Genomic DNA, 17,928 nt, shown 5'->3' with positions numbered 1-17,928 from the left:
AAGAATGTAATGCCTATAAAGCTATATACCGTTTAAGGGAACATATTGAAGGCTGAATACCCATAGAAAGGTGAGAGGTAAAATGAAGGCTGAAATTACGTTATGCCAAATGAAAGAATTGAAAACAATCCAATTACTAGATACCTATCCTTTATGTAAACAATCATGTATTTTACAGTAAAAGAACAGCGACAATTTACAAAATTGTCTTGTATTAATAATCTTGGTTCTCAATAGAGGACACACAATAAATTTACTTTTTATTTTCCATTATTGAACACCTGCATATTGGCAATGATGGATAATATTAATCATTTATATTATACCAGCAGTACATCCATTAATAATGCTTTCAATTTGAGACTGATGTTGGACTTCCATTAATAATGCTTTCAATTTGAGACTGATGTTGGACTTCACATGGATGGATTCTGTATGAAAAGTTATCATGATTGTTTGGAGCAAAATTCAGATAAGAATATGGAAGATAAAGCACTAGTTTTAGCCTAAATCAGTTCTTGCATTGACAGATTAACCATGAAAGGTTGTGACCATCATATATTTGAGACTGAAAATATTTGTTAGAAAAGCACAGACCAGCAGAACCAAGGGTCTTGTGTTTTTTCCCCTTTAGAATGACCATTTGCAAAGGTATTTTATTGTGCATTGAGAAAGTTCATATGAGTTAATATCATTGTTCTCTTGGGATTACATTCATTTCATCCCACACCACAGAACAGATATGAAGGCAAAGGGGCATAGGTGAAGCTGCCATGCAGCAGGATGTGTACCCTGTCTGCACACTACAAAGAGGATTCCATGTTGGATCAGGAAATTTGGAGGTAGCAGGCATTGAGGAGGTAGGCTCAGAGGCGTGGCCACTGGACCAGTGATTGCATAGATCTGCTTGCTACAAATTCATGTATAAGAAGACTGGTCATAATTTCAGTTCCTAGGATAGAGTAGTGGCCATACAATAAGTAATGATACAGTCAGCCAGATAACCTGTTGATGGTGATGAAATTCAACCCCAGTCCCCAAACCCAGGGTGGGTCATCCTTCATGTATGCATATAGCAGAACCGTTGTTTCACAACTTTGGTGTTTGGTGAAGGTGTGAGCAAGAGCACTGTTCATCTCCTGAATTACATTACAATCCCAGGACAGTCAAGATTTAAAAAAAAAAAAAATCCAGGTGCTTAGTGCAAAATCTGACAAAAGTTGATCTGTTATGTTTTGTGAATGGAGCAGTCACTTACTAAAAATATTAACAAAGAGAAAGATGTTTTTATCTTTATAAAAAATTTTTGCACAGTATTAAACATTTTTGCACACTCCAGGGGTGGATGCTGATCTGTATTACCAGTGTAAATCAGAAATAACTCTATTTAAATCAGTGGAGTAACAACAATGTAAAATCTGTGAGATCAGAATTTGGCCCTTGATCTTTGGAGTTTGCTTGGATAATCCCTGGAGACAACATCAGTATTTTTAGCATAAAAAACATTAAGGGCTGAAACAGCTGTGACTTCAGTGTGAGAAAGCGACATATGATGATGGAAACCAGCTTTCTAAAGTTACCCCCACTTTGGAGTTGTCTTCTGAAAGACACACTTAACATTAATGGAAACCTGTTATAATTTCGGATATAAAATCTTCATGGAAAACTTTATGGATTTCTAGAGCCTATTTTGATCCCCTACCTAAGTGAAATTTTTATAGTTGCATTGGTCACATAGATATTATTTACAAAGCTAAAATAAACTCTTTTGTTTTATTAATCAGACTCTAAAAAAGGAAGAAAAATGTAAATTGCACCAAAACTGATCTGCAAGAAAAACATGTATCTCGTTACAGATAGTGCAAATACATACTTATAAAATATTTCTTTGTATTGTATGTATACTCTCAGTGTATATGGAATAAATTTAATAAGTATCAGAGTAAATTTGATCCGTTGGGCTATATATTTGCTTATGATGCACCCATTCATAAACATAACTTTTAAAAAGTACAGAGTATTTTAATATTGGATGAGTAACACAAGTCTATTACTCTACCAATTTCAAATATTGAGATATTTTGAAGATTGGCTAGATCAATACAACAGACCTAGGCATGATAGTTAAGTGGTACATTACTAGCAAAAGGAGGTAAGACAAAGGACCATCAGAGGAAAAGTCCAGAACTAGACACCAGGAACTGACAGTAGAACTGAATCTGTTAGTACTAGAAGTTGTAAAATACCACCAACAAGCTTTTTTTTTTTTTTAAAGCAGTAAAATAAAATAAAAAAAGTTATGGAGAAAAATGACTTGGATAAAAACAAAGAGCCTCTTACTCTTTTCTGATGTGCCTTTCTGAAAACATTCTGTTGCTATCAACTATTTTGCTGTCTGAGAACTACAATAAAAAAGCATATTGGGAAGGTTGATGGAGGCTTGGGTAAATGAAGGATGGCACCACTGGAACAGTGAGATTTGAGTGGAATTGAGCATAGATATTTGAGAGTTTAGTTGAGATACCAAATAATGTTTTAAAAGTAGTATGCCACTATAGTACATTTTAGATTAACTTGTAAAATAAACAAAGTTGATATTTTCACTCAAACCATAGTATATTCTATATACTGATTTTTGTCAATATAATATGGAATAGTGGTGCCTCAAATCACCATTCAGAGATGTATCAAAAACTTATTTAGTTGTATTACAGTAGTGACTAGAGGACCCACATCTGTTAGGCTATATACAGAGTAAGGCTTTTTCTACACTAGCACTTTTGTCGGTAACACTTCTGTTGGTCAGGGGTGTGAAAAAAACACCCCCCTAATTGACAAAAGTTCCATTGATAAAAGCACCGGTGTCAACAGCACTATGTTGGTGGGAGATGCTGTCCCGCCAACATAGCTACCACCACTTGTTAGGGGTGGTTTAATTATGCTGGCAGGAGAACGCTTTCTTGCCAGCATAAAGTGGCTACACAGGAGACCTTACAGCAGCACGGCTTCAGCGGTACAGCTGTGCCTCTGTAAGGTCTGTAGTGTAGACAAAGCCTAAGAAACAATCCCTGTCCTGAAGAACTTACAATCTAAATAGACAAGCCAGACAAAGGGTGGGAGGGGAAACAGAGGCATGGATATAGGACAGTGACAGAGAAGAGAATAGAACATATATGTCCTAATTCCTAGTCTGGTGCCCTCTCATATGGTCCATGTACAACAGTCTCAGAAGTGTATATTGCCAGAACCTTTTCACTGAACAACCTAATAAAAATATTTTGAAATATGCTATTTTAGCATGTGAAAAGATGACTGGCTGTGTAAGCTTCATCATTTAACTTAATTATCTCCTGTGCCAAAGCCATTACCTGTCTGTAAGGCTTCTTTCATCTCTGCAAAGGAAAATTTGTGATCTGCATGAAGCTTTCACTTACATTTGCCCCATCTACTGTGTGCTGATTTTTATCTTTCATATTTCTCATTTAAAATGCAAACCGTAGAGTTACTAATCTTCCAGTTTTCATCTTGATGAAAAAAATCGAAAGGACTAAGAATCGAGTTGCTCCAGTATGGAAATGCAAAGGAGGGGAAGAAGGTACAGGGAGCCTCCCTTGTCCTGGGTTGGATAGGAGCTGCTAGAATGGCAGTATTTTTCTTCACTAAGTGCAAGGAATGGATCAGCTAGCATGACCAGGGTTACTCTATGCTCTAAAGAGTATATGGGCAGAGGTCTACCCAGAGTGCTACCCTTTGAACACTGACCAGCAGTCGGAGACCTCATTCCATACACTGTAAAGGTGAGTATGGAATGAGGCAGTAATCCAAGGGAATCTGTGCTCTACTAAAGAGCCATGCCTCATTCTTATGGTCTATTAACATGCACATTAAATGACACAGAGCTCGGTAGACCATTATGATCATGTCTTAGTTACATGATCATAAAATATTGTTTCTCAATAACTCTGTCCTGTTGTGTACAGAATGGCAGTATTGCAAGGACTGAGTGATGGGGAACCCCTACCTAGTTCCTTTGGAGAGTGGGGCTGCATGATTACAGTGAATGAGGAAGAGGATCATACACTGAATACTCAAGATACAAAATTCTCTGAGCACCATCCATCCTGCACACTGATGGCTGAATTAAAGTAAATAGAATGTGAGAGTCTGATTGAGGCCTGAATGAGGCAGGACAACCAATTTCAAGGAACAGGTCTGGCTTCCCTACCCTTATCACAGATCCTGCACCTTCAAGTGCCCTCCACATTTTGCAACCTCCCATAAACCCTCCTCACCCCTTGTAAAGGACAGTACATGAGGATCAGAATGTGACACATACTTGGCTTACATTTAACCTCATCAGTCGCTAGGTTCATATGTCAGTAGCTTTAGCTGGAAGGAAAAGGAAGCTGCACTTACAGGGTTTTCCTTATTTAAGTGGTGCTTTTGCTGTAAGCAGTTTGTGCCCTGGGACTACTGAGAAGAGCTTATCTGTGCGGGGACGTAGTCGATGTCTGACTGCAGTAAGTGGAAAACAGCAGTAAGAACTTGTTTTGACAGTGTTCAGAATGTTTAACATGCCCCCCAAAGGATTATTTAAGATGTCTGATTCCTCACTCATTTTGTAGATGCCTGTGACCTGATCCACCTTACACCACCATGTACCTCTGCTCTACACTCCGGGGCGGCTCTAGGTATTTTGCCGCCCCAAGCACAGCAGGCAGGCTGCCTTTGGCGGCTTGCCTGCGGGAGGTCCCCGGTCCCACGGATTCAGCGGCACGCCTGCGGGAGGCCCGCCGAAGCCGTGGGACCAGCGGACCCTCCGCAGGCAGCCTGCCTGCTGCCCTCGCGGCGACCGGCAGAGCGCCCCCCGTGGCCTGCTGCCCCAAGCACACACTTGGTGTGCTGGTGCCTGGAGCCGCCCCTGTCTACACTGGACTGACTTATTCACATAATTGACTTTATGTGCTTGAGGAAGGGGGGGAGGCACGGACGTCGGGTGAACTGCTGGCTCAGGGAAGCTAGCCCCCAGCCCTGCCCCTTCTGCCCAAGGCCCTTCCACACTCCTCCCGCTGGAGCCCAGAGTCCCCCCACTGTGGCCTTTGCCCCAGGCTAGCGTCCCCAGCCCCAGAGCGCTGGGAGGCCGAGCAGCGTGGCCCCAGCCCAGGAGGCTGGGCGGTGCGGCTCCAGCACTGGCCCCAGCTGGGGCCATGCTACAGTGGAAGAGCCACCCTCAGAGTGGGAAGCAGGAGGGGGACTGGGGGCAGAGTATAGGCAAAGCCACACCTGGCTGTTTGGAGAGGCTCAGCCTCCCCCAGCCTATGATACCCACCACCCATGGGGGGAAGTAAATAAAACTTCAGCTGAGGGGTGCAGGAATACATTTGCTCAGTATCAAAGAACTCACTCAATTGTGCTCCTGTTCTACGAGGAAGTATAGGCAGCTGGCCGACCTCCAGGTCCCAGGAAGGGACCCACACCCAGAGTCTCTTCAGGCCTTTCCTTCAGGGCACAGTTTTATTTTTCAAATATCAAACTTAAGCAAAACATCAAAACAAAGCTGTTCTTCTGTTCATGATTGGCTACATCTTCCAGAATCGTTTCCCCTTGCCTCTCTCAGTGCTGAAAGGAGGACACATCCTTCCCTTCAATCCCCCTGCTTCAGTGCCTATCTCAGGAGCCCATTTCTGTCTCATACAGCAGTGTCCCTCTGCCAACCATTTACGGGGATCACCTGATCCCTTCCATGCTGGGTCTGGTTATGGAACAGGGCTGGATGGCTGTAGAATCCCCTGGCCCTTAAAGGGCTGACAATCCCTCTATTTCAGTTTCTCCTGTGCCTCCATGAGGAGGCTGTGCGGGGAATGGGAATTATTCTTTTCCAAATGTTTCACAGCCCCAAAAGAATGGCGAAAGATGAGGTGTTGTCTGTTTAGGACATTAAACAACAGCAGCAAACATCTGGATGAGGCATCCTACTCAGCTGCCAACTGTAGGGGACAGAATGGAAGCTTCCAATTCCACTCAGCTGAGGTTGTGGCAGACCCATTAGTCTCTGATAGACTCTCCCAATTAAAGGGGACTCTTCCCCCCAACCCCAGGGTTGTTTTACCTTAGTGTTAGTGTGGTGTATAGAAAAATCTTCCAATGAAAGAGTGTCTCCTTTTCTGTCCCTAGATGATATGTCTAGCCCTTAACAGAGGGATTAGCTGGTAGAGTGTTTTAGGCAGATTGGTCCTTTAGTGACCTTCACTGACAGCCTGCCAGTCAGGGAAGAACCTACTTACTCATCATGGGACATTGAACATGCACGGAGCACCCTGAATGTTTTCCTTGTTAGTTCTGTGGGTGGAGAGAGAGCAACTATGCCCCTGGTGAAAGGGGGAAGGATTAGGGGACCCTGATAGAAAAGTGCTTTGGTGGTATTACATGAGTATATCTCAAGTGGAAGGTGCCATTGAAACAAGCAAATAGCCTGTGTGACTGCAGAAGCAAAGATGATTGTAGAGGATCTGTGGCTTAGTAAGAGAAAACCCCCAGAGGGGACAATTATGGTGCTTTATGGGGAGGACTGGATAATAGGATCCTTGAATGTGTATAAAAATGCTTCATCAGGCACTTCACAAAATATTTTACATATTTTAATATCATGTTTAAAATATTTCAACTTTAAAATTTAATGCATCTCAGGAAATTTGCCAGTTTTGCATCAGTATTTTTAGTGTTCCCGGTTTCCTGTTCTTCCCATCCCCCTTTCAGGATTTGCAGGTGCAGGATCACTTCCAGAAGGGCTGAACTGAAGGGGTGATTTAATCTTTTTAAAAAATGTCACCAATGCAGTAATTTCCTCTTGGATGCTTTCTGTCATTCATGTGTCTAACTTCTATAGGTCAAAGGTCCTTAAAAGAATACAAGAAATCTAAATCTGATTTTTTTTTTATTTTGCAGAATAGGATGAGGTGAGAGAAGCAGAATCCATTGTATTATGTAAATGATTCTGTGCTATTAGGTAGTAGTAAAATCTTATCCTTTTCACGTACATGATATGGGCATTCATTTTTGCTGTTATGTCTGTAACGTGATATCAGAAGCCAAGTATATTACTAGTTATAATATAGTGCACTGTTATTTTCCTTTTTTCTTTGCAGCAAGCTTTTTTGTTCAGGTTTTCTTTTTTAATTTAATAGCGCTTGAGGTTTTTTTTTCTCATGTATTGTCTGGTTTTATCTGTTCAAAATGATCCTTGCACCAGGGTGACTTTCCTGGACTGGCAGACTGGAACAGTTGCATGTTCTTTACAAGTGTTGCCTCTAATTATTCGTTTTTGATAACTGAAAGAATCCACATCCTAAAAAGGGACCTTGAGTCCCCCTATACCCATAATATAATAACATTCAGTCATGAGACACTGACTTCCTACATGTAAGAATCATTGGTGTTTAAGGTGCACTGCTGAGTGCAAAAGATTCTAGCTCTTCTGGACAGCTGTGTTCTTTCTCTCTCTCTTGTTTCCCCCCAGGGGGGGAGGAGTAGACTTGAGTTATGTTTTTGTATTGGCCATATATTCATTTAATAGTGCTTAGTGGGAAAAGGAAGAAAGTCCAGAAACTTCCTCAATGTTGAATCATAAACATCATGAACTAGTGATGTTTATTTAGGAGAGAAAAAGGAAAAATACATTGCCTGCCATCATTAAAAAGAGTGACAGTTGTTGTAACTTAGTCTTGGTAAAGTAGATTTCTATGAACCAGTAACTACAGAAGCCCCACTATTAACTCCTAGAGTTGAATTGCTTCCTAGTTTATTAATCTGATTCTTACTGTAGGGCTCTCTTATACCTTTGAGAGGCTGTGATGTGCTGTAGCAGGGGGAGGAGATGTAGAGCCTGAATGGGAATTGCTGGAGGCATTCTGTGAAGGACACAAGCAGACAGAATGCTTCTGAGAGCACTGGGAAATATGCTCAGAAATGACAATGCTACACCATTTTATAAGGTATAATGTGTGCTTCTCCCTCCCCGCCACAGTACTATTCTCCCTCCATTTATAAGAAAATGCGCACAGGGAACAGAGCCAGAGCTAAACCTACCTGCCCATGCCTCCTGTAGGGCATGGAGTGCCCATGACCTTGCTGACCCCTCCCCCCCACACCCGACTTGTGCTGGAGGAGAGAAGAAACAGACATTCTGGATACCCTCTGTGTAGGTGCACAGAGGGAGAGACTGAGGGTCAGGTTACATGTTTTCTTTCTCCTATTTGTTTATTAGTGCAGGGCATCCAGAATCTAACATTTGTAGACTTTATTAATTTAAGGATGTGATGATAATTTGCAGACATAACATCTTGGACTGTGATCTTCTCAGATCACCTAAACCAAACCAAGTCAGGTTTGGTTAGTTCCTACTTGGAAACTTCAGGAAAAACTCAGATGCGGGGAAATGGTGTTGGTGTTTCTGTAGGTGGCACTCTTTGCTCTGAGTCAGTACCCCAAAATAATGATATAAGGGAGAACTGTGCAGCTGAAGGTATCATCTCTCAGATGGGACAGAATGCACCTTTCCTGATGCAATGTAAAACTAAGGACCACTTGTCACCAAAGATAATGCAGCACTTTTTTGCTAGAATTCCAGTGTGAATCAAATTCCAGTTTACTTACAATTTCCAGCTTTAGTTTTAATGGGGTTTGCTCTTCACTTCTTGACTTAAACTGTAATGTAGTGTTGCTATACACTATTAAATAGTAATGTGTTCCATTTCATAAGTGGTTCTGTTTTATTGGTAGTTAGAGATACATGTGATATTTATTTACAGAACCTTGGCATTGTGTATCTGTATTTCTACTGCTTGTGGGAAAATGTCTTATAAATTCCCAGCAGTTCAGATCTCATAAACCCTGTTTCCTACTTAAAACTGTAGTCTGATCTCCTCCTACAGATAGTTTGGAGAGAAGCCAGTAACAGGACTGCAGTGGATTAAACCAGAAAAAATAGCCCCAGCTGGAGGAGGATATTTAGGCATGCATATAACCATGCAGCTCTGGATTCTGGGTGTTCCTCTCAGCTACTCTGGCTTGTTCCAGCCTGATGATGTCAAATCTGATCATCGAGAGGTGCAAATTTTCAATTTGATTGAAGGCCTTTGAAATATCTGTCTTCAGTTTGGAGGATAGCAGTTAAGTGGAAGTGTGAGCTGCATCTGTTGACAGATGACCCTTGCAGAAAGAATTAGTAGCAATGGCATTTAAAACAGAGGAGCTAGGAATAGAGGGACTATTCTGAATCCTGGAGCAGGTTTAGGAAAATAAGGACCATCCAACTTTAAAGGGACAGCATATAATCCCTACTTTCAGGAACAGAGGTGTGTGTCCTCTGTGGTGGGCTCATTCTTTTAGGCCAAAGTTTGGAAATCTTGTTAGATTATGGGTATGTGTCAGGGTGCTGGCCCTTTTAGGATGTCAAATTACAGCTATGTGATCTTGGGGGGTCTACAAGAACGCTTACTATTACAAAGATTTACCCTTCTCATGTATAAATTGCCTTTTTGTTTTCATTCATTTGATCATTGCCTTACCAATGAGAGTATGGCAGCATTTAATGTGTGCAGCATCTAGAGCACATACTTAAGGAAAACTAAGTGGCCACTCTAAAATCAGAATTTTACCTTGGGGTACTTAGCTGCGCATGAACTCATTAACTGCAGGCCCTTTTGTTTGTGTGCCTCATTCTTCCACTGTGGTTTGCTGTACACTATGGAGCTCTAAGATAGGTGCCTCACAAGGATTCCTCAGCTGGAAGATAGAAACATTAAATTATTCAATTAATATGTATGAAATGCACAGAGAATTGAGATGAAAGCACTGTGATAAAGTGGCTGACCCCTGTAAATGAAGCAGGTCTGGCACCCCTGTACTGGAACAGGTGCTCTCTGTCTGGCCAATTAAGAAGGTGGGGCAGCACCTGGAGGCTATACAAAATTAGGGAGTGACCCAGTGAGTGAGAATTCTGGTGAGTCAGTCAAGAAAAATCAGGAGAATCAAAAAGTCTGTGTGGAAAACTGCAGAGAGCAGAACAGCTCTCTAGAAAAAAAAGGAACGATCTGGAAGCCAATGGAGGGGCTAGCTTGCTGACTTTCAAGGGCCAAAGCCAGGGGTAGAAGGCTGAAAAGGGCTGGGGGCTAAGAAACCAGTGAAGGGGCAGCCTGCTGTCCTTCCTGGGCCAGAGAGAGCAAAGGCTGACAAGGCCTGAAGTCTGAAAACAAACAAAGGATGATGCCTGTTGGCTTTAAGCTGGAGCTAAGAGCCTTTGAGAGCTGAAGGTGGGGAACTGTGAAGGAACTTGCCCCCTTACATTTCCCAGGCTGGAGAGCTGGACCCAGAGGAACCACCAGAAAGCCAGAGTGAATGAGGGTTGTTCCCAGCTAAGAGGCTGGGGGGGGCGTTCCTGCTGGGAAGAGCAGGCTTGTACTCCAATTGGAAGGGCTGGAGTGGCTGCCCAGGTACAAGGATGGGAGAAGACTACAATGAAGAGCTAGGGCATGGTGAGTGCTGCCAGGGCTGCATCGGAGAGCCAGGGTATGATCGGGGACTTTGGGGTTGTATTGGATGTGTTGCCTAGATTATGGTGCTGGGATGTCCTATGCACAGGGCTTTCTCTTCTGATCAATTAACTCCACAAGGGCTCTTGGTACTCAGAAAAACACTTTAGACTATTTGTGGGGACTGTGATGCAGGGAAACTGAGGTAAGTGTGGCTGTCATGGTGCACCTTGCCATGGAGGGTGCTCTAGGTGGGGCTGCTTCATGACCAGCACTTTCATTTGTAGAATTTTTTAAAGATTATTTCTGAAAGGGACAGCCCTCCAGGTCCCCCAAAGACAGAACTGTCCCCGAGAACACAAAAGAGAACACTAACCCAGGAACTGCTCAGAAGATTTTAAAAAAGGAGATCCACACTGATTTCACAATTGCCCTTGCGTGTCTTTAGGACATTAGAAAAGAAATGCTGTTAAGCTAGTGTCAACAGTCTTCAGAGTTGATCACTTGGGAAGATTTGGCTGATAGTTGGTAAAGTACATTGGGATTCTTTGGGCTAAGAATATCCTTATGTTTGTTTGTTTGTTTGCTGCAACGTGTCGCTCAGACTGTCTTTGAATCTCATGGTTTCCCTGGCTACCACAAGAGCCTGTCCTTTATGCATAATCATGTATTTTATTTTAGAAATAATTTAGAGTAACCAATTTTATTGCTCATAAAAATGAGAAGCCAATAGCAATGGCTTAAGCGACAGATGATGTGTAAGCAGAAGATGTGTAAGCTTTTAGAACCATTGCTGTCAACCTATTTCAGAGCACTGTGTGTATGATGCTTCATAAAAACACATAAGTCCTGACCTTCTACACCTCTGCCAGCATTATTGATCTAGTGTAAGAGAAAAGACATCCATGAAATTACAAGTAACATACAGATATCTAGACTGTAGGTTATGCACTATTAATGAAATTTAAATATAAGATTTATATTTATTTGTTACTCAAACTTGTAGCTTTATTTGTTACTCAAAAGTTATATGGAACCATTTCCATTTTGCATAACAATCGTTTTGAAGTCTTGGCTTGAGTCAACAGCCTTAATCTCATTATCTAGGTGTCCATATCCAATCTGATAGAAAAGAAAATGAAAAAATAAACATTGGTTTCTAGTTTGTAAACACCTAGAGTGTATCTGCTTAACTTTAAAATTTAAATATTGTGATAGTATTGGGTGTTATGAATCTTAGTAAATTGTGCAGGTTTTATTTAAGTGGGGGGGGGGGGAAACATGCAGCAAAATGGGTTCTGAAGATAAAGCACTTTAGAAAATGTTCATATTTTGAAACCCAAGAGCGATGCAATTTCATTTGTCTTTTAACACAAATGCAGCCAAAAGATTTAAACTGCTGCATATTTATTTGAAACGGTATTTGAACATTATGTGTAACCCAAAGTTGTTCCTTGAAAAATATATAAGGGACCAAATATATTCAAGCAGCACAGAGAGGCTCACAAAATATTTATGGTAAGCGTCCAGCCCCTTAAAACAATAGCTTGCATAGGGGATTTCTGATGTATATTTTTCAGCTCTTCGTTCTTCTTAATATTATAGAGACCATCAGCAGGTGGAAAGCTGGGACTGTGGAATCAGTCAAATGACCGTAATCAACAACAGAAAAAGATAAAAAGTGGATCTGGCTGCAGTTTGTAGTATCTTGCATATTTTCAATCACGTGCCTAAAATTATACTTTCAAAATAGGGAACAAGTCTAGCCACTCCTACTACACAAAGAAAGTTTGGGCCCTGACACATCTTACCATGCGAGTGCTGCAAACACCCATTTGTGGCACCCTACACTTGATACATTCTGCCAATTTTGGGGCTTTGCCCCCAAATTCTAATGCCTAAAATGAGAACAGATGTAGCCACTTCTACTGCACTGACAAAACACTGAACCATAATGCATTCTGGTACATGAGGCCTGCAAAAACCCAGATCCGGCACCTGGATCTTGGCAGCTTCTGTCCCTAAACCTCTAAATTGTATAATCATGATAGAACACACGTATTGCCCATTGAGGGGGCCCTTCCATTTTTGGCACCAACCCCCAAAGTTGTACTGTCCAAACCTATATCACTGCTCCTACAAGACAAGAACCTCTATGCTCCAGCACCTCATTTGCAAGACAAAGCTAAAACACACATTCTGTGCCTGGGTTTTGCTCCATCTGGAAAATGTTCTATTGCATGTGTGGAAGCCAAGTGTGTCTGCTCCTATTCCATTATAAAACTATCATTTGCTACATCCTGGCTCATGAACATGTGAAAAATCCAACTAGGCACCTAGATCCAGCAGGGTATAGCCAAGTGTTTTTTTTCCACTTACAGTATGGGGATTTATGGCCAAATGATTTTTGTGACTACTGGACAGTGGAAATTGGGTGATTGCAGTCAAAAATTGGCAGGATCAAGATTCCAGGTTCTTTGCACTGTTCTGCTGGAATTTGGTTGGGTCTGGCCTTTTCTTAGTGCAGTAGAATAAAGCTTATTCTCTACTGATGCTGTGGAATGTGGGAGATGAGGGATAAAAACTGTCTGGATCCAGCTACTAGAACCATTTTAATGCCCTTCTACTGGAATGCATCAGAATTCAGAAACTTTTATGTACCTGGGGCTTGTCCTCTATACAATGGGATTGCTGCCCAGCACTCGCAGGATCCACCACGATTCAAGTGATGTCCATGTCTTTGTTTTTGAAGCATCCACGAACCAGGATGTGTCAGGGTACACACTTTTGGGGAGGAGGGGCGTGCAGTAGGAGTGTTTATACCTGTTCTCTATTCACACTGTGCAATTTGGGATGTGGGCCAAACCCCAGCAAGACCCAGTAGGAATCCTCAGCACCACTGTGAACCGAGCTTGTGCTTAGCAGTCTGTTTCAGGCTAAATGAGAGTTTAGGTTTCTTCTAAATTTAAAACTGACTGACTGGCGTGTGAAGCATTAACAGAAGTTGCTTATTTCTAATAGTTGTAATGACAGTGAATTAATGAACAAACTGACTGTAAAATCTGAATGCCTGGGAAAGGGGGAAGCAGAGAGAGCCTACACTGTAACTGCACTGGGTGGAAACAGATTAAACTGCCGAAGATTTTTCTGCAGTTGGAGTAGATTTGGCAGCCTTGTGATTGATTTTATTCGTTTGGGGGAGTGTAATGGGTGTAACTGCAAGAGTATAAGGAACTGCAATCCTGCCGGATGCTGGCCATGCCCCGAAAACGTGGTATTTAAAAAGTACGCGTCTGGAATGCAAAATCCCCACCGGATGCCCCCACTTCCAAAACAGAGTCGGGGCAGAGGCTCGGAAAACTCGTTAGCCTTTAAGTAGCCCTACGATTGACACAGTCATAGAGGCAGTGCAAGTGCAGCGGCATCCTGCAGACGCCCCTTTCTCTCTCTCTCTTTCTCTCTCCCCCACTCCGGCTCTGTCTCTCGCTCCAGTCTGGCCTGACGCAGGCAGATCGAAATCACCCTTAACAACCCAGCCTCCGGTGGAGTGGTGCCGGTGGGGTTCCGTTTAAGATTATGTCTCTAATCCTCCTTCCGTAGCTCAGCGCGGCTCGCTGCCAAATCGCCCAGCCACACGGCGCAGGCTGGAGGCGTGTTTAAAGGGCGAGCGGAATCTGCCGGCGGCAGGTCGATCGGGAGCGATCGGCAAAGTTGGCTGAAGTGGGAAGCTGCGGCTACTTCGGGGAAAGTTGCTGGGAGCGGGGGAGAGACAGGCTGCGGAGGAAGGCGCCCCGGGCCCGAGGAGGAGTATGGGCACTTTGCGGGATTTACAATACGCGCTGCAGGAGAAGATCGAGGAGCTGAGGCAGCGGGATGCTCTCATAGACGAGCTGGAGCTGGAGTTGGATCAGAAGGACGAACTGATCCAGAAACTACAAAACGAGCTGGACAAGTACCGCTCGGTGATCCGGCCCGCCACCCAGCAGGCGCAGCAGCAAACCTCCAGCACCCTGCAGGGGGAACACAGGACCAAGAGGCAGGCAATTTCAGCCGAGCCCACCGCATTTGACATCCAGGATCTCAGCCATGTCACCCTTCCCTTCTACCCCAAGAGCCCACAGTAAGCAGGGTTTAAGCGTTGTGTACATCCTGTCTTTGGTAGTTGAATGGTCTCTGTATTGTCTGTCCATCCACTTGTTTAGACGAGTCCTGCACCTTCTGCTTTCCATATCTGTTCTCATTCTCAGAAATATTCCTCCTATCGCTTCTCTTGGGCTGCCCACATTTCTTCAGCCACGGTAACTGCACGTATCCCTGTTCCGTGGTGTCTTTGTCAGCTGTCCAGGTATTCCCGAGCCCACTGGGAGCAGAGTTCCTAGACCGTGAAGGGGGGAAGCGCATTCTCCCTATTTCTGGGGTAAAATTGCCCATCCAAAAATTAACCCCGCTAACGGCTGCTTCATCAGACTGTCTTTTCCAATGTGATACGTTTTTATGTCTGTTTTTGTGCTCGTGGTTTCTGCCCTGAATTTGTCCGCATTGCTGAATGGTTGACGTTTGAACTATCTAAAGCAAAATAGAATTTACTATCCTGATTCTTTTTTCCCCCTCTAAGGAAGGTGTTGCTGATTCCTGAGCTGCCGATAGCTAGCATCCAGAAAGGCAAATCCAGTCTCTTGATTTCTTTTTTTATTCGGTATTGCACCTGACAAGTGTGGGGGTTTTAAAGGTCTTACCTGAAGCAGATCCATAGTGTTACTGGTTTCATAGCGCTCTGCACAACTGCTTTGTACGTTTCCAGGGGTCCAGGCTGTATCTGAGCTGTGGCTGCTGGCGCTGTTGTCAGGTAGCTAAGTTTGCACATTTTTAGGTTTTAAACATCATCCTTCGGGACGCATAACTTGGATATAAAAATTGGCTCCTGGCTGTAGCTGAGCAGCCAAGCCTACCGAACTACTAGAGGAGATTTAAAATATAAATCCGACACCACACGCGCTAAACTGCATTTCAATCATCACTGCGGTTGTGATACAACTGACACAACCAAGGAAATTCCGAGGTTAAAAGTTGCATCGCATGTATACACTGAGCCAATTATGGCTAAGTATTGGAGCCATGTTGTTATGGGCTACTGAGAAACCCCCACACTGTCTATGCGCAACAGGAGCGAGCGGCTGAGGGGAAGTGTGTTTCCTTGCTTTTTTGTTTTATTTCCATCCTCTATAGTCTTTGTCTACATCTTTTTGTAGCTAGACTGCTCTAGCTGTAACCTGACTGCTGAAAACTTGGCAGTCGTCCTTGGTTCAGGTGTGTAAGAAGTGTGTTCGCTGGTGCTCGTCATGAAGCCTCTCCCCTTCAGTCTGGAGCGAGAGGAGGCGTTCATAGTTCGATGGGGCAGAGACTGTAGGTGATTGCGGCTGTGGTTTAGAATGGAGTGTCTGCTGATTTTGCGCTCCAAGGGCAGTTTTTGTGGCTCAGCTAACAGAACGCTTATTTGGCGACACGAGTTCTCACCCCACTTCTTTCTAGTCTTGTATATTAATTTAATGGCGGACATATCTGTGTATCTAATGAGGTATGTGGCCTTGTCTACTTAGGCATATTTGGATAAGGAGAAGGTGATACGCTGACAGTTCCCTGGATAGTTTATAGTTCCGTGGCATTTTATTGGATTTTATGGAGGGCTCTGGAGTAGTAAATATCAAGCAATTAAATCTATTAAAAGATAAAATGAGAGAGAACTAGTTTGGGGTGAACAACGATCAACACCAACGAGAGACATCTTGTCAACGAAAAATAAAGCTGATCAAAGCTTTGCTGACAGCTTCTCGGCTCTTTGAGCTCAGATCATGTGTAGAGTGAAAGGTGAGAAGTTGGTGGGTGAGTACAGGTGTGGGGAGTTCCTTATCTGCCATTCTGTCCAACTACAGGAAAAACCGGGAAGATCCTAAGGTTAAAAACAACACGCAGGTTTCCATCAGACTCAGGGTCTGAGTAATGCCCTGCCTTTCTTGATATTACTCCTCCCTGCGCTTGTGAACTTTTTCGGGGAAGGGGAGTACTCCAGTGACTTTCGCCACTGTGCTGTTTTGGTTGTCAACACAGTAGATGAAGGGAAAGTTGCAATAAATCTCTTTCAAGCTTTAAATAAAATAGGGAGATCATCTATCCTTGTTTCACACTTGCCGTCACAGACTATGCAAATTGGTTTAAGTGAGAAAACTGAGCACGTATGGAAGAGAGACTACATCCTCCATGCAGCGCTTAATATCTTTTTCACTCCCCAATGAAATGTTGGTGTGTTTTGGTCCCATAATCACGAAAAAGCTTGTATACTTTTTAATTCCTGGCTTATATCAAAACACCACACGCAGTTTCATGTGTTAGCCGCACGATTATTTTTAAGTGTCATTATGGAAATAAATGTTTTTCATTTTTGATATAAAAAGGTTTGCAGTTCAATATACTAACTTAGACTATTCTCCTAGACCATAAGGTGAGTAGGAATTTGTGTGGGTGAAGCAAATCTGCTAGAGGAAATATCTCCCAAATCTGCTTAGTATTGGGTGTATATTTTACTTAAGCTAGCATTGATTCTCTTGTACACGTTACAATAGTCTAGCCTCTTTCTGGTAGATTGAGTTCACTGCTTGCCTAATGTTTTGTTTAATTATTTGACGTGTCGAAATGTATTTGTCCCGTTTGTAACCATCAATTTTGTCTCATTCTGAGTTAAAACTCAGAATCCCTACTTTTGGGAAGTCTCTTCCCCCCCGCCTGCATTCACTAAAGCTAGTCAAAGGCTGGAGGGCGAGAGGGACCTCATTAAGTCAAATCTGTCTAATGTTTACAGCTGACATTTTCCTTACGGTATGAGCGGCTAGTGAAAGGAAGCGAGGGGGTATTTCTCACAGCATGGCTTATGGGTTGTTAAGACCATTCTTGTACTATTCTCTTTTTCCCATGTGGGAAATATGAAGCAGGGCACTCCAGCAGTTTATGTGACACGTGGTCATTGTATTCATTCCAGTTTGCATGGGCTTTCCCATAGGAAAGCCTTTGGAGACTCTCTGTATTTGTGTCAGTGAAGCAGAATAAGCAAGGAATAATATAGGTCTGTTTTTCACTTCACCCAAACTGAGGGACAGGGCAAAGTGGCTAACAGATCTGGAAGTTTGAAAGTGAGCTATACATTCACTAAAGTGGTTCTTCTTGGAAAGTGACACAATGCAATACATCTCTGATAGGTAATATAAGAAGCTTAAATATTTGGGTTATTGATTGTGAATATCCCAATTGTTTTATATACATGGGTTTAAATGACCACCTTCTAAGCAAGTGAATGTGAGCACATCTTATTTGGAGATATTTTAAAATATCTGCGTAGTATACCTTTTTG

The 17,928-nt window shown here is 42.8% G+C and overlaps 1 protein-coding gene across 7 annotated transcripts in view; it reads left to right on the top strand.

The window, feature by feature from the left end:
• PRKG1 (protein kinase cGMP-dependent 1) overlaps positions 1–17,928 on the top strand; it is a 924,943-nt gene that overhangs the window by 68,987 nt on the left and 838,028 nt on the right. Inside the window, exons 1-2 of one of the 7 annotated variants that reach the window (XM_045024170.1) lie at positions 9,062–9,167; positions 10,352–10,532. The exons of 1 other annotated variant lie outside the window; for it this stretch is intronic. Coding sequence is in view for 2 of the 6 variants with exons in the window: in XM_045024164.1 (XP_044880099.1) it covers positions 14,339–14,649 (311 nt within the window). In the remaining 4 variants the exon portion in view is untranslated. Of the gene's footprint in view, positions 1–7,892; positions 7,992–9,061; positions 9,168–9,189; positions 9,354–10,011; positions 10,533–13,840; positions 14,650–17,928 lie in introns of those variants that run through there. 5 more of the 7 variants (XM_045024168.1, XM_045024169.1, XM_045024166.1 and 2 more) reach the window with 5 other exon arrangements.

The sequence above is a fragment of the Mauremys mutica genome, chromosome 7, assembly GCF_020497125.1.
Source record: "Mauremys mutica isolate MM-2020 ecotype Southern chromosome 7, ASM2049712v1, whole genome shotgun sequence".
Taxonomy (NCBI): domain Eukaryota; kingdom Metazoa; phylum Chordata; order Testudines; family Geoemydidae; genus Mauremys; species Mauremys mutica.
The sequence above is the reverse complement of the archived record's forward strand: the minus strand, read 5'-3'. Positions and strand labels throughout refer to the sequence as shown.